The following is a 20,987-nucleotide window of genomic DNA, read 5'->3' as shown; positions in this document are numbered from 1 at the left end:
AGAGAAGCAGTTAATGAAGGGCAGATGCTATGCAACTTCAAGGTGGCACTGCTATTAGTCATCAAGCCCAGAATCTCACAGCTGCCCACACTTCTAGTTTGTACCTTCTCCTTTAAACTCTTATGTGTTCTTTATTCTTTCACTCCTTTTGTGTTAGACAAACTTATCAGGTTTTGTCCCCCCATCTCACTGCTGTCCCATTTGTCTGAAATATTTATTACCACTCCAGAATTCATTCCAAATGAACAAATGACAAAACTCTTCAATTTGTTCCCTTCAGTCACACCCCTGTCCTGTCTTCACACTTATGCATATGGTCTACTTTTAGCCACAGGCCCAGGAAGGGCTCCAGCCTGCTTCTCCAGGGACTGTGCTCAGGGACTCACCGAGCTGCTGGAAGAGCAGAGGCGAGCTCGTTTGGCTCTCCGCAGAGGGCTAGATGGCACTTCCAGGCCAGGGGTGTCTCCTGTTCCCATGCTTCGGGTCACTGGGCGGCTTCTGGTGGTGGGGCTAGCAGCCTCCGGCTCAGGACGGTCAACAGGACTGGAAGAGTCCCAGCTCCGAGTTCGGGAGATGATGGGACCTGGGCTCTTTTCAGCCTAAAGGAAAGGGGAGATAATATAAGTGCATAAGTGACATGATTATGATAAAGAGAAATATTTCTAGAAGCATGTGGAAGCTAGCATTTTACAGTTTAAAGAATTTAGCTTTTCCACTGTAGCTGGTGAAGAATAACACTATGTGGTATTCTAATCAATGTGGTTAGAAGTGAAGCCTACCCACCTAATTTCTATCTTTTCCGCCAACAACACTTCTGGCAAGAGTAGTGTTTTACAAAAATCCACCCTTCCACAGCTGAAAATCATACTCAACGGTGAAAGACTGAAAGCCTTCTCCCTAAGATCAGGAATAAGACAAGGAAGACAAGGATGCCTGCCTTCATCTTTGCTATTCAACACTGTCTTGGAAGTCCTAGCCAGAGCAATTAGGCAAGAAAAAGAAATAGAAAGCATCCAAATCAGGAAGGAGGAGATGAAACTATCTCTTTGCAGACTAATGATCCTATATATATAGAAAATCCCAAATACTCCATGAGAAAGTTACTAGAGATAATAAACAAATTCACCAAAGTTGTAGGGTACATGAAGGAACAACACAGAAAGAACTAATTGTTTCTACACACTGGCAATGAACAATCTGAAAAGGAAATTAAGAAAACAATTCCATTTTTCAATAGCATCTAAACGAGTAAAATACCTAGGAATAAATTTAACCAGGGAGGGGAAGAGAATACACAGCAACGGCCAATAAGCACATGAAAAGATGCTCAGTAGCATGAGCCGTCAGAGAGACACCACTTTACCCCCACTGGGATGGCTATTATCAGAAAAATGGAAAACAAGGGTTGGCCAGGATGTGGAGAAATTGGAAGTTGTTGAGACTGCAGAATGGTGCTGCCACTGTGGAAAACAGTTTGGCAGTCCCTCAGAAAGTTAAACATAGAAGAATTACCAGCAATTCTACTCCTAGGTACTACTCAGACTTGAAAGTGGGGATGCAAACAGATACCTGTATGACAAATCTTCATTGCAGCACTATTCACAATAGCCAAAATGTAGAAATAACTCGTGTTCATAAATAGACAAACAGAGAAATAAAACGTGGTATAACTCTATGACAGAATACTCAGCCGCAAAGGGAAGTAAAGTGCTGACACACACTACAACATGGATGAACCTTAAACACATCACATGCTGAATGAAATAAGCCAGACACAAAAGGACAGATATCACATGCTCCCACATGTAGGAAATATCTAGAGCCAGCACACGCACAGAGACAAGCTCATCAGTGATGACCAGAGGATGGGGCAGGGAAGTTACTACCTGGGGGTTACTGAGCTTCTGCTGAGGGTGATGAGAAAGAACTTGGAAATGGGTAGTGGTGACAGGATAGCTGCACACCATGTGAATATAACTAATGTCACTGAGTTACACGTGTGAAAATGGTTCAAACAGCAAACGTTTCGTTTTATGTATTTTATTACAGTAAAATTATTTTTTAAAAATCTACCCCAAACAAGCCATGCCCATACCTGCTCTGAGCCTGGGGAAAATGTGGCATCCTGGCTGCGGGTCATCATCCTCCGAGGGGACTCTGGCACCAGAGGGAAGCGCTCTGGCCGCCCCTCAGGGCCTGGGATGGGGGAGCTGCTCAGGCCGAAGGATGCCTCCAGGTCGGGCACGGAGGTCTCGATCTGCTGGAAGGCCCAGAGCCCCACCTTCCTCATACACTGTGCACACGTTATCAGGGAGAGCTGCATGGGCTCCAGGGAAGAGCTAGGTATGAAGAGAAAACAAAGGAAGTTTGCTCAAACGGTAACATTTCCAAGTGACTAAGTACAATGATTTGTGAGTATTCCTTATCCCATCAAACAGATCTCTGAAACAGTCCAGTGGACTGGGGACCACACCCTCTCAGAGCCCTCCTTCTCCCATGTCAGGGCCCCCACTTCATCATTGCTCACATATTTCCCGTAGGAAGATCTAGGCGTTGTGGGCAAGGCTAGTTTAAAGGTGACTTTTATAAATTTCTCCTGTCCCTCCCGAAACTTTCAAATGAAAAACACTCCTTAATACAGCAAAAAAAAAAATCGCATTTAATACAAAACAAGATTGGTTCTGACAGTCTTCTATCTCAGGAGAAGTCTGTGCCAAATCGAGCAGCTGGAATGGAAATACCAACATGAAGGCCCAGCTGGGGAGTTTCCTTTGGTAGTTTTTTATCAATTAAACTGACTTTTTTTCCTTTCTAAAAATAGGAATGTCAGTGTTTATAGGAACACAAATTCCCAGCTGGGAAGTGACAGTGCAAGAAATAAAGCTGAGGTGTGAACAATTCCTCACTTCTAATTCTGGTTTTGTTACTCATTCTTACAATCCCTCCAGTTTCTCTCTGGCTCCATTTTTCTCAAGAAACAGCATGTGATTTCCAAACAGTATTAGTGGCCGATGTACACGGGTGTATATTGTTACAGCATGTATCCTGAGGCAAAACGGATGACTCACCTACACGCCCAGCCACACACAGAGAGAATGCAGGCAGTGACATGGACTTGGACGTCTGAGCCTAATTTGGTTGTAGTTTTTCTCTCATCAGTTCGGTGATCAAGTTCTTCTTCAAGGAGGTTTAGGAGAAGACTGATCTTGTCTTCTGTCAAGCACTGCAAAGGAGTCAAGGTCATAAACGTATTAAAGGTCTCAACCATTGAAAAGAAGTTATGGATAATCATGTAGCTGGACGGTTCAGGGCAAAAATCATGAAAGACATAACAAACGTGATGACAATACTTCACTAGAAAAGAAGACTTACTCGTGGAACAGGGCTAAGCTAGAACCCAGAACTTTCTGAACTTCCCTGGATTTGCCGATTGGGAAAGGAGGCAGGCTTCCTGGAACAGCCAATCTTTTCTCGGCACTAGACTGTCTTCGATTTACCAATTTCAGATTCTCTCTGAGACCTGTAAACTTCAGGCCCAGATGCTGAAAACAGATTACCGTTCACACCTTGGCCTGACAGTGAATTTACTTTTTCACAGAACAGGGCTTTCACAGTCTTTATTTCAGCACTGAGAATAAAGAAAAAGGGTGAAAAAAAAAAATTGCCTTGCCTAAGGGCAGGGTAACATTTGTCATAAACAACAGAGGTTAACAGCTTGGTGTTAAACCTCGTAACAGCCTCTCAACTTGAAGATGCAAATAATTAGCTGCTATTTCCTGCAGTAAAGCTCGTCCTCACAGGATGACCAGATGGGACAGTAAGTATTCAATTTCAAAGTAGAGATGGGCAGAGCATTATAAAATTTCTATTCATAATAAGGAAGGGAGTTTATAACTTCTCCTCTAGTACTTTCTTTGGAAAATGGTACGTAACAAATCCCATGAAGTCACATCTCAGTATCTACTGTTCAATAGTTTAAGTAACAAATCAAGATAAAATTGAATTTATGCCATTTAAAGAACCATGTCTAAAATGGAACCCATTTATTTAAACCCTCAGCAGTCTCTCTTCTGGTAGAGACTTAAAAAAGGTCAGGAGAGAGACAGGTAAGTTGCTCTCTTCATAGCAATCTGCACCCTCTTGCCATTAAAAGAAACGCTTCACGTACAAATGCTGTTGACAACTGGAGGACTCTGTAGTAGTGGCATCACTAAGGGAGTTGCAGGGGTGGTATGGACCGCACTAGATAACCCTGTCAGAGGGGGTGACACCAAAATGGCCCCAGGGTCAGTGGCGGGCAGGCTGGTGCCACCAGGGGAGGGGCCCACAAGGAGCCGTGTCACCTACCAGTCCCGGCACTGGTGACTGGAACTTGGCACCAGCCATTAGGCAGAGAGTATGGTCTCTGCCTTGACCAGTGGGACAGGGGAAGAGTTGCAGGGAGCTGTGGGTGTTTGCCAGTGGCCCTACCCCGCCCAGGCAAGGGGAACGACACGAGTTACAGCATTGGGTGGCATCAACCTTAGTGACACCACTGCCCTGTAGTCTAGCCAAGTAAAACTCACCATAGTTTTCAAGTCTTCCGGCCTCAGAGAAGGAAGCTGGAGGTCCAAGTGACAAAGGCTTTGAAAACGATCTAGAACTTCACTGAGAAGAACAGCAGGCTCATCCAATGGCAACATCCCAAATCGATCTGTGGAAAAATTAAACTAGAAGATTTTAATGGTGTAAACTGTAAAACATAAAAACCATTTATAGAACAATTAGGTAAATGTAAACTTGGGCAGATAGCTGGTGATATTAAGAAATTAGGTTTTTCAATGGGACTTGGCAGTGGGTAGTGGGTTGGGTTATACTAGAGGTAGTTTCCAACTTACGGCATGTTTAAGTTACAACGAACCTCACTTCTGACTGTCCTTTTTTTTTGGCTTACATAATGTGAGTATAACCGGAGAAGCAGGAAGAGCCGATGTTCAATCTGTAAGTTTATACGTAATGTTTCCAACCCCCAAAGACGAATAAAGAGTGTATTTATAAAGATAATGATAATAAAAGGCAGTAATAATGAAAATTTATAAAAAAGAGGTATTTGACTTACTTTCAAACTGATTTATGATGGAGTTGTCAGAATGGAACCCCATCGTAAGTCAGGGACTACCTATGATTATGTTTAAAAAGTGGAATCTGTATTGTTTATAGATATAGCTTGAAATATTTACAGATAAAATGATATTATGTCTGGGATTGAACTTCAAAACAAAGGAGAAAGATGGGGAGGCGGTAGGAATATAGAGAAAATGAGACTGGCCATAAATAGATAACTGCTGCAGTTGGGTGATGGGTAGATGGGGTTTCATTACATATCATTTTTGTACTTTACTGTGTTTGAAATTACTACATTAGGAAAAAGTAAGGAAGGCGAGATGAGAAGGCAGAGGGTGACAGGAGCTGGCTGAATGGACACCGGGAATACAGGGTGGAGAGGAGGAGTCTGCTGTCTCATTAGGGGGAGAGCAGCTGGGAGTACATAGTAAGGCATGCCTGAGTTTTTGTATGAGAGACTGACTTCATTTGTAAACCTTCACTTAAAGCACATTAAAAAAAAAAAAAATTTTTTTAAAAGTAAGAAAAAAACCCAAAACATAGTTGAGGGTGGAGACTTGAATAGGTGATAGGGTTTAAAGAAAAACCCACCTGTTGCCGTCGAGTCGATTCCAACTCATAGTGACCCTAGGTTTAAAGAGCCAACACCATATAACAACTAACAAGTTATAGGTAAATTATTATGAGCTAAGAATGAAAAACAGAAACAAAAAAATGCACATTCCCAATGTTTATCCAAAAGATATAAAAAGGTTCATATCATAACGTCAAGAAAAACTTGGTATTAGAGTTGAAATATAAAATGAGGACACATACTGGCTATACTTAAATTGGAAATGAAAGAATCTATTTGAAAATTAGTTTGAAAAACAACTGATTACATGCTACAATAATTTTTGGCATACCTGACTCATCTGTTGGATATTTGGTACACTGGTTGCAAATACAAAATGTGAGGGTAGAGAGGCCTAGCTGCGCTACTTCCTAAAGAGGGCCATTAGGCCTAGAAAGATGACTGAATGGAAACAACACTGAATCAGCTCCAAGAGGGAATGGAAATACATGTTGGAAGTAACAGATTTTATAGGAAGAATAAAGTGAGGACATGTTACCCTAAGCTGGTAACCATCTGATCATCTGAAAAAGAGGGAGCCCATCCCCTCAGCAGTCTTTTCTCAGCCCCACATTAACATTCAGCTGCTGAACAGTCACTATATGCCCGGCCTTTAGGTTATGAAGATGAAAGGCACATTCAATACTCTTCTGTTGCTCTCAATAGGAAACAGACAAGCAATAACATTACATGTGTTAGGGATTGAATTGCATCCCCCCCAAAATGTGTTGTGATTCCTAACCTCTATGCCTGTGGTGGCTCAGCAGTTAAGAACTCAGCTGCTAACCAAAAACGTCAGCAGTTCGAACCCACCAGCCGCTCCTTGGAAACCTTACGGGACAGTTCTACTCTGTCTTATTGGGTCGCTATGAGTCCGATTCAACTCCATGGCAATGGGTTTGGTTTTGTTTTTGGTTTTATGCCTATGGTTATAATCCCATCTGGGAATGGGTTGTCTTTGTTATGCTGATGAGACAGGATTAGTGTAGGGTCTATCTTAAGTCAGGTTTTTTTTTTTTGGGGAAATCTTGAGTCAACCTCTTTTGAGATAAAGAAGATGTTAAAGCAAGCAAGGGAGCTAGCACACATGGGGGAAGACAGATGCCAAGTCAAATGAAGATCGTCCAGGAGCAGAAACTCAGAAGAGATAAGGACATTCTTCCACAGCTGACCAAGATAGAAAGCCTTCCCCCAGAGCTCGCACCTTGAATTCAGACTTCCAGCCTCCCAAGCTGGGAGAAAATACATTTGTTAAAGCCATCCACTTATGGTAGTTCTGTTACAGCAGCACCACGTAACTAAGACAGAGTGAAAAGTACTATGACAACAGGAAATGGAGAACACTGTGAGAGCTCCCAGACATGCAGCAGAAACACCCCCCAGCCATCCCCTGCTCCTGCCTTGCTGGCTGGGCCTGGATTTTATCTGGTATCGATTCTTCCTGTGACTGACTCAGGAGCATATCCTGATTTGTTTCCACCAATCACAATAACAGCATTCATTTTGGAAGGGGCGCTTGATCCAGTCCTGGCTGATAGGACAGGATAGGACAACTGGAAAGGACAACTGCTGGGGGTTCTGTGAATATGGGAAGGAGGCCTCCATCCTTCCTGAAAAGGCTGCCATCATGCAACCCTGGGGGAAGCCAGTTTTAAAGTAAGATGACGTGCTTCTTGGAAAAACACGGTCCTTGGCTACATCACTGAGTTGTTTTCCATTACTTGTTCTCCTCCTGCCTTTATTCTTCCATCCCTCCTACTTTCCTCCCTCCCCAAAAGCTTCCTGACATTAAACTAGGGCTGATTAGGGTAGAGGGTTCTCAGGGAAGGTTTCTCAGAAGCAGGCAGGGCTAAGCTGAGCTGGAAAGACCAACCACGGTGTGCAAAGATAAAGGGCCAAAGGATGGTACATGTGAAGAATTCTAAATAGTTTCTAGGCTGGAACACAGTGTGCCTATGGGGAGAGTGTCAGGAGAAGATAAGGCCAGAGTGCAGACAGCAGCCAGACCATGATTTTATTAATGTATGCAATGAGAAACTACTGAAAGATTTTTAAAGGAGGAAGTGATATTATAGATCATACACAGCACTTTAGAATAGAGACTGAAGGCGTAAGTCTGGAAGCAAAAAAATAAGCTTAAAAGACTTTAAAGTATTACTTCCTGTAAGAAATAAAGACACCCGTGGTATAAGGATGGAAAGGAGGAGTATCAATGTTGTATAACTCTTAATGATCAATGAAAACTTTTAAGAAAAAGAGAGTACAATAACATACCATATTAAACTGGGAAAAGGAATATGAACACATGATGTTAAACAGAAATCTCACAGTGATGGTTTCATGGATGTACATATGTCAAAACCTATTAAACCATATGCCTAAATTTGTGCAGTTTATTATATGTCAATTATAATCCAATATGGCTGTTCAAAATAAGTCTTTCTTCCAGTTTTGTTATTAGTAGTCGTCCCCAAAACAGTAATGATAGCACTTCTGCCCCCTACTAATTTATTCATTTGCATCCTTAGTAACCAGAATTGGGTCTCTAATATTATTAAAAGAATCAGGCTCTTTGGAGAGTACTCAGAAGGCAAGGAGAGGTGAAAGGGGCAGGTAGAATATATGAAGAAATAATGGCTGAAAATTTCCTAAATTTGATGAAAATTGTTAATCTACACACTCCAAAAGCTCAACATTTGTGTAAGAAGAGAAGGGAACCATGAATATGCTCAGTCGAATTCGGAGCCAGTGCCGAACACTGGAGGTGCCAAGAACAAGAAGGCTCGATCAGCACCTGTGATGCTACATAACTAAGTAAAAAGGGCACCCAAGTTACAGTCAAACACAATAGCCGTGTGGAAAGAGGGTTTGATGGCGGCTTCTAAAATGATGAATAAGCTAGTTTTCCAAAAACACAAGCCAAAACACACCAATTGCCATTGTCAATTCCGACTCACGGTGACTCCACGTGTTTCAGAGTAGAACTGTGCTCCATGGGGTTTTCAATGGCTGATTTTTCAGAAGTAGATTGCCGGGTCTTTTTTCTGAGGTACCTCTGGGTGGACTTGAACTGCCAACCTTTCAGTTAGCAGCCAAGTGCAAAAATAAATAACCTTCACACCACCCAAGGACTCCAGCTTTCCGAAAGAGGAGCTAAGTGGGCAAACTCTCTACCTCATCTCCTAGGAGATTAAAATTTGGATGGCCCTACTAATTATAAAGTTTTAAACACGCTACATACAACTACATGGGTTAATCTTTAAAAAGCTGACCAAAAAAAAAGGCAAGTTGTAAAAGTATACAATATGATAACATTTACAGAAAGTCTTAAAACAAGCAAAATAGTGCTACATCTGCTGCTTATGAACACACATATATGTTGAAGTAGAAACCAAGTAAACAAATGAGGAACACCAAATTCAGGATAGTAGTTACCTCCAATTAGGGAGGCAGGGGAATGAGATTAGAGAGGGTTACATAGGTATACCTTTAATACTTCTGGATTTAAATAAAAAAATGGGGGTGGGTGGTTTTGAAGCAAGGATGGCAAAACGCTGGGATTAGGTGAGGTTGGGTGGTAGAAATACAAATGTTTCTTACCTTATTATTTATACTTGTATCTATACTTGAACCATTCCAAAGTTTAAAAATTACTTAAAAAAAAAAAGAATACTTGCTATTCAGGGACAAAAAAAAAAAATGTTCTATAACAGTGTTTCAAATTATTTAAAACGTTGCAAGGAACCACATATCTCAAAACACATGCCATCAATTTAAAAAGATGCATCATTTAACTAGAAAATCCAGGTTAGAAAAAACAAAAACCAATGCGAAAGGCATAGACTTTAAAACATAAAGTGAGGTTTAATAATAAAAATAAAATGTGTTCTGGTGACCAGTGGCTCAGGTGGGGAGATGAAACCAGGTCCCAAGACATTTCTGATAATTCTTCTAATTTGTTTGGTCTGATTGCTACAACTCTAAGAAAGTGCAAGTTAAACCCTATGAAGGTAGAGGAGTAGACAAAGAAGAAATTAAACCCATCATGAAAATGTTTTAACATAAGCTTAAATATATGTTTTATAATAAATGCTTCTGTGTATCTTGTCTGTTTAAATAAATGTTTGATATGTTTAAAACAGTCAGTCCTGGAAAATTAATAGTTTAAATTTAAAATGTTTAAATGAATTTAATTTAGTTTGTAATTATTGGTAAATATTAGAAAAATTACTTTCAAAACTGTATTTATTAGATATGCTTAATAAATGTAAGCATTAAGGTATAAATAGTTGTGGGTGTTCACCAAAGTCCCCTGGACGTTACAGAACCAAACCAAGGGACAGGATAAATAAAAGGTCATATCTGAGATCTCTTTAGGAGGTAGAACGAATAAGACCAGGCGAATGATGATAGGGAGAGGCTTCTGAGGTGACTTCCAGGTTCCCAGTTTGGACAACTGGACAAGGAGGTTAGTCTTGCTTACCAAGATGGAGAAAATATAGGAAGATAAGCGAGTTTTAGGCATAAGATGAACAGTTTTGAGTATGCTGAATTCTAGGTACCTGCAAGATATTATGTGGAAATGCTCAGAAGGTAGTTGAAAATATGAGTCTGGATCAAAAGAAAATATGAGTCTTGATAGGAGTCAGAGCTCTGCAAGTAGGCGGTAGCTGAAGTTATAAATGAGATCAAGAAGCAGAGTGTACAGGTAGTCCCTGATTTAACACATATGCAAGTTACGATGAACCATACAAACATCCATCCCTTTCTTTTTTTGTATTTTATCGTTAGTAATATGTGCAGCCTGACATTTGCTGATGTTCTCGTTCTCAGATGTTCACTAAGATGTTTATATGTAATGTTTCCAGCCCTCAAAGACAAAAACTGGATTTATAAAGATACTGATGATAAAAGGCAATAACAATGAAAACTAAAAAAAATAAAAATAAAAAGGTATTCAACTTACGTCAGAACCGACTTACAACAGAGTTGTTGGAACGGAACCATGTCGTAAGCTGGGAACTACCTGTACAGTAAGAGGAGCAGGGAACTGCCCACAGAGCCCTCGGCAGACCTAAACACCTGGACTGAGTGCACGGGATGGAGGCGGAGTCACAGCCTCACAGCACTGAGTCTGGTTGTACTTTACAGTGAAATAGCCAGGCCAAAAGCAGGAAATCCTTGTTACATAGTCATCTTCACTTAAAATTTTTTCTTTCTTAATAATCCCTTTTCTATCACCCCTTCATTATCAGAGGTAGATGGCACTCGACAGTCATTTCCATCTACTTTTCTTCTTAGTGGTACTGTAAGGGTTAATTCCAGCAGGCTTCGGATAAGCCTGAGTTTTCCTACTGAAATACAAAATATACCTACACAACACTGATCCCAGGTCTAGGCATGAAACAAGAACTAATAATGTTACTTTGAAACCTTGGGGCCGAGAAGGAGTTTTACAGAAAGTCTTGGTGAGACCACTAGAGGGCTCTGCTGCTGAGGCTGGTTATGCAGCAGGAATGTGCCTACAGGACCAGAAAATATGGAAAGAAAAAAAAAAAATCCACCTGAGACTACAGTTTGGACTCCCTGGCTCCTTCTATGCATACACTGGTAATGGCTCCTGATTCAAGAGAGAGTGTGTCCTGCCATGGCCCTCAGACAGGGAGGAAATTGGAGTTTACACCCATTCCCTCTACACCCCTGGCTGCAGAGCAGCCTGTGGCTGGGATGATACCTTACTTCAGAGCTGCTGTTATTACGTATTCTCTTCCTGCAATAAACCGTAGATCTGTAAGCACTGTCGTCCTGGGCCCTGTGAGCCTTCTTTAGCAATGGAACAGTTTATCTGCCACTGTCAGTGCTGTTACTGCACCCTCTAAAAGATTCCTGGGTGGAACATGGGGCTGCTAGGCATAACGGGAAAAGCAGACGACTTGAAATCAGATCAAACCACAGGGATGGATCCTCACTAGTTGGTTTTAAGACCTCTGATTCTCAGTTTCCTGACCTAAACAATTGGGTTGACAATATCTACCTCCCAGGGCCCTTGTGAGGACTGGCTGGGATAAGGTATGCCTGGCTAAACATTTGTCATATCAAATACACTTAATAAAAGTTAAGTAGCAATATAATATACAAATGTATGTTAGCTTTTCTTGAAAAGTACAAACAGGAAGAAAACGGAACTTCAAAGACTAGGTTTTCGTTAAAAAAATAGACAATATTAGAAAGGCACGGCTGGATGAACCCCTGAAACTATTGCCCTGAGATAATTTTTAAACCATAAACCAAAAATATCCCCTGATCATGGAAGCCCTACATACACAACCAAACTCCCTAAGGGACTGAACTGCTGGGCTGAGGGCTGTGGGGACCATGGTCTCAGGGAACATCTAGCTCAATTGGCGTTAACATAGTTTATAAAGAATATGTTCTACATTCCACTTTGGTGAGTAGCGTCTGGGGTCTTAAAAGCCTGTGAGCAGCCATCTAAGATACTCCACTGGTCTCATCCCTTCCGGAGCAACGGAGAATGAAGAAAACTAAAGGCACAAGGGACTAACGGACCACAGCTACCATGGCCTCCACCAGACTGTCCAATACAACTAGATGGGGCCTGGCTACCACCACTGACTGCTCTGACAGGGATCACAATAGAGTCCTGGACAGAGCTGGAGAAAAATGGAGAACAGAATTCTAACTCACGAAAAAAGACCAGACTTACTGGCCTCACAGAGACTGGAGAAACCCCGAGTATGGCCCCCAGACACCCTTTCAGCTCAGTAATGAAGTCACTCCTGAGGTTCACCCTTCAGCCAAAGATTGAACAGGCCCATAAAACGACGAGACTAAAGGGACACATCATCCCAGGGGCAAGGACTAGAAGGTAGGAGACAGGAAAGCTGGTAACAGGGAACCCAAGTTCAAGAAGGAAGAGTGTTGACATGTCATGGGGTTGTTAACCAATGTCATAAAACAATATGTGCACTAACTGTTCAATGAGAAGCTAGTTTGTTCTGCAAACCTTCACCTAATTTTAACCATAAAAAAAAAGGTTGGAGAGAAAATATATATACATATATGTATATATATATACATATATATACGTGTGTGTATATGTATACATATATGTATGTACACACTCTCAAGTCTTCTTAAGGAAACCCTGGTGGTGTAGTGGTTAAAAGCTATGGCTGCTCGGCAATTCAAATCTGCCAGGCACTCCTTGGAAACTCTATGGGGCAGTTTTACTCAGTCCTATAGGGTCACTATAAGTCAGAATCAACTCGACGGCAGTGGGTTTGGTTTTGGTTTCGAAGTCTCCTTAAAACCAAACAATAGTTTAGCTTAACTAGTAAAGAATGTCTGCCTCGAACTATCTATGTATGATCAAAGTGACAACGGCAACTCGAAACATTAGATACGAACCTTAGGGAGCGGTGAGTTTATGTTAATGAGTGGGGAACAACTCAGAAAAGGAGGGTGAGAATGGTTACACAACTTCAAAAATGCAATCAATGTCACCAAATTGTACAGAAAGAAATGGCTGAATTGGTGTATGTTTTGCTGTGTATATTATTAACAATAAAATTAAAAAATAATAAAAACAATACAATTATATGCCCAGACTCCTTTTAAATAAAATTTTTACAAATTAAAAAAAAAGAAAGAGATTCAATGACCAAGGAGAAATAACAACCAGGGAATTTTGGAAATGAGTACCTGGAGAGGGGCTGTCTGGCCAGAAACAGAACTTCTCGTGGGCAGTACACAAGGCTTTCTTCAGCTCAGCACATCGTTCCTGATCTGAAACCCACATAGGTAGCAACGCCTTAAAATACACTATTTAGATGCAAAATCCAATGGCCAAGAGCCTTTATGAGTACAGATAAAACTAAGAGAATTAAAAAATGTATGAAAATATTAGCAACTACGTCATCATATTTTTCATAAAACAAGTTCTAAATTGAGATTCTAAGATCAAAAGACGACAGCATATATCTTATAAAGCAGGGCATTCCAAAGTGTGAGCCTTGACAAAAGTTCATCTCTTTGCCTGAAATTAAAATTTTGAAACCATAAATATACCATTAGCTACCTAGAATACAAAAAGGTAAAGTCCACTCCAGTTAAAAAGAAAAAAAAAAAAGACACCTAAAGCTAATAACCAGAGTGAGGACAATTACAAATTCACCTTGCTATATACAGCAGTACATATTCTTTGATCAAAGTCCTTTCAGAAAAACTAGTATATCTCTAAAAAAGTCAGCACAATCTTTGAATATGGAGAAAAGTATAATTTGTACTTTATACTTACATCTATCAAAGTCAAAAGCTGGCTGTAAACTGGCACAGAGAAAAGCTTGGCAACTGGAGCACTTGAGCATATCACACTCAACCGTGACCCAGCCATATTTTGCACAGACGAGTGGAGACAGCTCGGGGGGCTTACCTGCCCACTTCAAAGAGTATCCATGTTAAGAAAGATGTTGTAAGTACATTACAATGAGTACGTCAGAAATTAAAATTTCAGTCACTCTTTATGTATACAGAAATAAACAGATTAAGGGGAAAACAATAATAAGATGGTGAAACTGTTTTTAACACACAGGCACACACTTTATAGAATGATGGTCATTTGAGTAATAAGTAGAGAAAAAGTCAGCAGCTTTTTGTTTAAAACATTTATTATTGGTTGTAGGACAGACTACAGAAGATAGTCACTTTAACATGAAATACTAGGAATTTGAAAGCACTGGAGCCCTGGTGGTACAGTGGTTAAAGAGGTCAGCTGCTAACCAAAAGGCCAGCAGTTCAAATCCAGCAGCTGCTCCTTGGAAAACCTATGGGGCAGTCCTACCCTGCAAGGAGTTTGGGTTTTTAGTGAAAGCAGTGGGGTATGTCTAAGCAATGAGTGGATGGTGAAATTCAAACGAGTAGAAATATTTTCTGCCACTCATGTTTTTCTGTTGTATCACATACAATTTTACCTTCCAAAAGAATAAAGGCAGTCAAATAAATGCTTCATTATTTCCCCCCAAAATTCGACTTATATACTAACGTGTATGAGTATATGTGTTTTAAATAGGCTGAGAACACCTGTAAGTACGTGCTTGGGAAAGTGTCCTAAAACATTTATTGATGCTTAATAGTCAATACTCAACTTTCTATATTTTACCTAAAGAGCTCTTATTTTACAGAGCAAAGAGGAAAAATATAGAATAAAACATGAAAGATGCGGGAAAGCTCTATACTTTTCCAGGCAGTCCCATTATGATGGTATTCCATTCCTAAATCTGTCTTTAAGTCGTATGTGTATGTAAATTGAAAAAATTAGGTACACTTCATAACTAACTTTAGTTAGTCAAAGCCTGTTTGTTAAAGGTTTTTTTTAGGTGCCCAGGAAGGTAGGGCTCAGCGGGTGCGGGCAGGCTAGTGGTGCACCCTACTCCAGGTAGGCAGGAAGCAGCACTCGGTCCAGCTGTGCACTGCTGGCTTCAGAGACATGCCCAGTGCCAGCAGGCCGGTGGTTCCCACCTCGCTTTTTCAGTAAAAAGGGAGCCAGCACCATGAGCACTTTGCCATTCCTGTCCCACGGCGCTGCCAGTAAGTACTCCAGCGGTGGGCCCTAATGTGTTCTCTGAGGCACCTTTGAGGGTGGGCTTCAGGTGCGGTAGGCGCTGAGGGCTTTCCTTCCTCACATCCCAGCCAGCAAGGATCTGGAGGTGATGCCCGGGACGTTGTGCCCCCAGCTTGTTCATGCACTGCCTTGGAAGCCTGTGCTCTTGTCCCTCTTCTCTTCTCTTCTCAGAACCTCTCCTGGCTCCGGTAGCAAGACCCCAAAGTAAGGAAAGAACAAAACAGGGGGTAGGGACGCTGCAGACTCCAGCATCCTCCCAGTCTTCCTGTGGGAAGACGGCAGCACTGCTACTAGCAGAGAGGGGCTGGGAGGAGGTGGAGGGGAAGGGACCCAGGCTCTCAGCTGGATGTACCTTTCTATGCACAAAAAACATTAAAGAGATGCTTCCAGATACATTAAAACACCTTCAATAATACAGTAATAATAATTTGATGCAAAGTAGCACTCATTTGTTATTATGAACTACTGTATGTACCTTGAATTTTTAATAGGCTTTACAGAGGTTGGTTGGTAACTACAGGTTGTCAGACGTTTGTAACCCAGCATAAGTGATAATCTGAAAAACATTCCAGTACCAACAAAAGAAAGACTGAAGTCTAGAAAATGGGACTTAGATACGTTCAAGGAGCTGGGATTATCTAGGAGTAATAAAGTCATCTAACCAACTTAAGTTAAATAAATGATTATCATATTGAAAATGGTGATCAATTTATATCCAATGAGAACAAAAGGAAATGGATCTAAACAATGTATCAAAATCAGGAATTAATCCAAGAACTATAGAGGAATGGTAGTTAAAATATGCTGTTTCCTGAACAATTTAGTCCTAAAGCCATTAGGTACTGAGCAAGTAAGACATCTGAGACAGGAGGGCAGGGGCGGCTCAGGGCAGGGTGTCAGAATCCACGTGGGGTGAACAGACATCCATGTGGGACAGCCCAGTATGGAGCCGGGAGCCTGAGTGAGGTGAGGAAATGGTAGCAGAAATGGGAGATTAAATACATAGTGGGTGATTGCTCATAGGAATAGATACATTAAGGACAATAGGAGTTAGGTTTCACAATGTTGAATAAGGGAGAGACAAACACAGAAAGAGGGAAAAACTCAAATGTATCCTGGGGGGTACAATTGGAATTGGAGGTGTCAATGGGAACTCATATTTTCTTAGAGATACAGAAATGAAGTTAGATGTAAATGTGTGTAAGTATACATGTATGTACGTTATGTATGTACATATATATTCCCTAGCTCTGTCCTCTGAGAAGGCCTGAGACCAATGGCAAGCCAGTAGCTACGAGGTCATCTGCACCCAGATCTTGACTTTTAAATAACGTTCCCCACTAAAAAGAACCATGGCTCCCTGGAAAAATGTCTGATTCCAGGGATAGGCCACGGACCTACAAGAAGAGCCGAGAACACCTTGCACCAGAAAGCAAGAAAGTGGCCAAAGAATGATCCAGGATATAAAAAGGACACCTAAGTCAACTCAAAAGGTCCTTACTGACCAAATCAGGGACAGTTGGAGCTCTGAAATGATAATGATAGTAATAAATTATAACTCTTTGAATAAAAAAGGGACTCTTAAGGCCATGCTTCTATAAATAATGTCAAGTTTGATAAGGAATGAGATATTTACATAGATTCAAAGCACCTCCCCAGAGAACGTGTTGTAATTACAAAGGGGGCATTACTTTACAGTGGAAAAGCCTGACAGACACACCTTTATTCATGGTGATCAAATGATCATCATGAATAAAGGGACAAACTGAAATCTGGTACCACCTTCTGGGATTCAATGAGAAGAACTCAGCATCACTTCTGTGATACTCCTGCCAAAGATGCATAACCTGAATCTAAACATGAGAAAACATCAGACAAAAGTAAATTGAGGTACAAAAAAAAAAAAAACAACTAGAGATAAGTATCAAGATCATGAAATTAAAAAAGAAACTAAGGAGCTGTTCCAGATTAAAAGAGGCCAAAGCTACGTTTCAACTAAATGCAACGTGTGACTCACAAGTGGATCGTTTTGCTGTGAAGAATGTTACTAGTGCAGCTGATGGAACGGTTGGGGTCTGAGGACCAGAGGGTAGTGAGTTATCAACATTAACTTCCTGCTTTTGAGAGCTGCACTGTGGTTATACAGGAGAAAGCCCTCGTTCGCAGGAAATACACACTCAAGCATTTAGGGGTAATGGGCATCATTTTGACAACTTACTCTCAAATAGCTCAGAAAAAAAGTTCTTTGTATTGTAACCTTTTTGTAAGTTTGTAATGATTTTAAAATTAAAAGCAAACAAATAAAACACAGCTTCTGCAAAAGCAAAGTGCACCAGACAGCTTCTAAAAGGGCTCCCAGCAATCCCTGCCTGCTGCTATTCCCAGCCTTGTGTAATCCTCTCCTCTCTGAGTGTGGACTGGACGTGACTTGCTTCTAATGAACAGAATATGGTAAAAGTGATGGGATGTCACTTCTGAGATTAGATTACAGATTAGGTTCTGGCTTCTGTCTTACTCTATGGCTTGCTCTGATGAAGCCAATCACAGTGTTGTAAACTCTCCCCATGGAGAAGCCCAAGTAGCAAGGCACTGAAGGAGGCCTTCAGCCAACGATCAGCGTGGAAGTGAAACCCTCAGCCATGAGGAAATGAGTTCTGGCAGCAACCAAGCGAGCGAGCTTGGGAGTGGATCCTTCCCGAGGAAAATCTTCAGATGACTGCAGCACTGGCTGACACTTTGACTGCAGCCTATGACAGACCCTGAGCCCTATGGTTCAGCTAAGCCAAGCCTGGATTCCTGATCCACAGAAATTGTGAGATAATGTGTGTTGTTTTAAGCCACTAAGTTTTAGAGTAATTTTTTTTTTACACAGAATAGATAACTAATACACAAAGGAAAATCCAGAAAGACAAGAAATGTACACAGTTAAAAAAAAAAAAAAAACAACTATCAGGTTTGGGTACCAAGAGTCCTAGGATATAATCCTGGCTCTGCTATTTGTTAGTAGGTTGATCTTGGGCAAGTCGCATGACCTAACTGTCATCTCCCCTGTAAAATGAGGATAATGCTAATACCTATTTTCATAGGTTTAAGGTGAAGATCAAATGTCACAATATATGTGAAAACGCACTATATATGAAAGTTGTTATTTCTTCTCCTCTCAGGCTTTTAGGTTCTCCTTCTATAAAAATAAAGGTTAGATAATCTCAGATGTCACTTTGAGGGATAACATTTTATGATACTGATTTTTGGTAAAATTTTTTTTACCAAGTTTTGATTCTTAATTTTAAAACATCAGAGTAAGTGGTGTAATACCCTGGAGGAATAACAATTCCAGGAGCAGGCAGGAAGCTCAACTTAACGTGAAGTCAAAAAGGATATGGAACTCCACAACAACAACAACAAAAATAAATTGTAATTTAAAAAAAAGATATAGAAAATGTTTCCACTCTGCTAAAGAAGGCTTCTTTGCTTGTAGATTCCAACGGAGGTTGTTCTGCCTGGGGTGATCCATTAACTGACTGCAAGGTGACAGATGTGTCCTTCCTAAAGTAAAGTGACAGACAGAACTGTTAGTAGTAATCCTTTTATGGTACCACTCTGCCCAAGAATTTTTTATCTGGCTTCTCTCGACATTATACTATCAACCACATCAACAGTGGATCTTAACATTCCTGAAAATCTTTTTAGTTATGCTACTCCTCAGATTAATATTTTCTATGGTTTTATACTATTTGCTAAATAAAATTCAAATATTTCAGTATGGCATTCAAAACTGTTTACAGGTTGGCCATACCTAACTTTCCAGCAGTTCCTACCTCTGGAGTGCTCCACTAATCCTGTACTAACAAACTGTTCTCCTACCTCACTCTTCCCAACAGTGTTTTGCATAACTTTAGTAAACGCAAAATGAGACTCCAGGTGACAGTCATGCATTATACAATTTGTACTGCCTTAGATATCAACTCTTTTAACAGCAGAAAAAAACAATTTTCTTATTTCTACCTGAATCAGCCCCTGATACACACCCCTACCCTCCCGCCAAAAAAACCTCAAATCAGAGTAAACATCTTTAGGAGATTTCATGAAAGAATTTCAGAGAAAAAGATCAGCAAAACAATTTTCTCATTTCTAGTGAAAGACATTTCAATGGCAATGGGCTGGGGGGGGGGGAGGATGCTGAAAGACAAGAGTCATTTTAAGAAAAGCACATTAGACCAACACCTATTATATGCAAAAAAAACATATATATGTATTTTTTACTCTAAGAACCTTTCTCAGACTCAGAGAGAGCCTCAGGAAAGCGTGTGGTTCTTGGAAAAAAATCAAAGGATGCATAAATTTAAATGGGATTGTGGTGGTGCAATGGTTAAGAGCTTGGTTGCTAACCAAAAGGTCAGCAGTTCAAATCCACCAGCCGCTCCTTGGAAACCTCATGGGGCAGTTCTACTCTGTCTTATAGGGCCACTATGAGTCGGAATCCGCTCAACCGCAACTAGTTTAACTGAAATTTAGCATTCCTTTCAATTACGAATGAAAGTAAACGTCAGAAGTATTAGCAGGACCTATTAATTTGTCATCAATAGAAATCAGATTTTTCTCATCACATTATGGTTGCTGCGCATGTTTTAAAACAGCGTTTATGTGCATCACTACGAAATTATGGGAAATAACAGACGGGCTGGGTTAACAGACCGACTGGTAGGTATTACTTAATTTTTTAATAAAGAAGCATGTTACTGTAGCTCTTCTTTTACTGTCTTCATAACTGCATTCCAACGTCATTGACTTCCTTTAAAATTCTGTGTATCTTACTTTATGCCTTTAAAAAACATTCCGAGAAGGGGTTCATAAGCCTCACCAGAGTGCCAAAGGGGTCCGTGGCACAAAAAAAGGGTAAAGAACCCCTAAATAAGAGAAGTTAGGCGCGCACATTCAGTTAGCGGTTCTCTTTCTTTCTTTCTGTCCTCCAAATAACTGTCTATGGCAAAATTCCACCCCTCGTGCGGGGTCCGGTGGGGAGAAAAAAAAGCTAAGTGTAGCAACCCCAGTCCCTTTCCGATCCGGGAAAACGCCGTCCCAACGCCAGAGGCGCGGACCAGGGCGACCCCCGAGGCCTATGTTCCCCAATCTCTCTCCAACCTGCCGGCCCCAGTCCCAGAGTTGACTCGCGAACTCACGCATCCGCTCCTCCCTCTTCTGGGGCAATCCCCTCATCTATCAGCTGCCGGATTTTCTGGGGGGTCCCTTCGGGGGAGCGAACAACCGCACCCCAATTCTTTTCCACCCCCGCGACAAAAGTTAGCCCCTCGGTGGGCGCCGCCATCTTGGTCCGTTGCCGAGTTGCTTCCCCGCCGGTTTGAACGCTCAGGAACTTCCGTTCTCGACGGTTAAGATCCGCCTCTGACACGGTTGCCAACGCGAACCAGCAGTCTGACTGTAGACCCATCCCTTCCGTTTTAGAAGGGAGGGCTAAGTAAAGTACTACTTTCATGAACGAGCATATCTGGGCTGACAGCGGATTTATACAGCGATATGCTCCAAATTCAGATGGGATGAAGTCCAACTTTAAAGTAATTAATATTAATATTTAGTATTAACTAAAGTAATTCATTCCCAAATTACTTTTTT

The 20,987-nt window shown here is 41.1% G+C and overlaps 1 protein-coding gene across 2 annotated transcripts in view; it reads right to left on the bottom strand.

Annotated features, from left to right (window-relative positions):
* Positions 1-20,728, bottom strand: part of ZC3HC1 (zinc finger C3HC-type containing 1) — a 37,879-nt gene extending 17,151 nt beyond the window's left edge. For both annotated transcript variants that reach the window (XM_049893890.1, XM_049893891.1), the window contains exons 1-8: positions 20,537-20,728; positions 18,791-18,902; positions 14,034-14,184; positions 13,439-13,522; positions 4,566-4,693; positions 3,069-3,223; positions 2,096-2,339; positions 387-599 (exon numbers count right to left, since the gene is read on the bottom strand). In XM_049893890.1, the coding sequence (XP_049749847.1) occupies positions 387-599; positions 2,096-2,339; positions 3,069-3,223; positions 4,566-4,693; positions 13,439-13,522; positions 14,034-14,184; positions 18,791-18,902; positions 20,537-20,682 (1,233 nt within the window). In that variant the 5' untranslated portion in view covers positions 20,683-20,728. The remainder of the gene's footprint in view (positions 1-386; positions 600-2,095; positions 2,340-3,068; positions 3,224-4,565; positions 4,694-13,438; positions 13,523-14,033; positions 14,185-18,790; positions 18,903-20,536) is intronic.
* Positions 20,729-20,987: the final 259 nt, after the last annotated feature.

This window comes from Elephas maximus, chromosome 8 (genome assembly GCF_024166365.1).
Source record: "Elephas maximus indicus isolate mEleMax1 chromosome 8, mEleMax1 primary haplotype, whole genome shotgun sequence".
Taxonomy (NCBI): domain Eukaryota; kingdom Metazoa; phylum Chordata; class Mammalia; order Proboscidea; family Elephantidae; genus Elephas; species Elephas maximus.
This window is presented reverse-complemented; position numbering and strand designations above follow the sequence as displayed.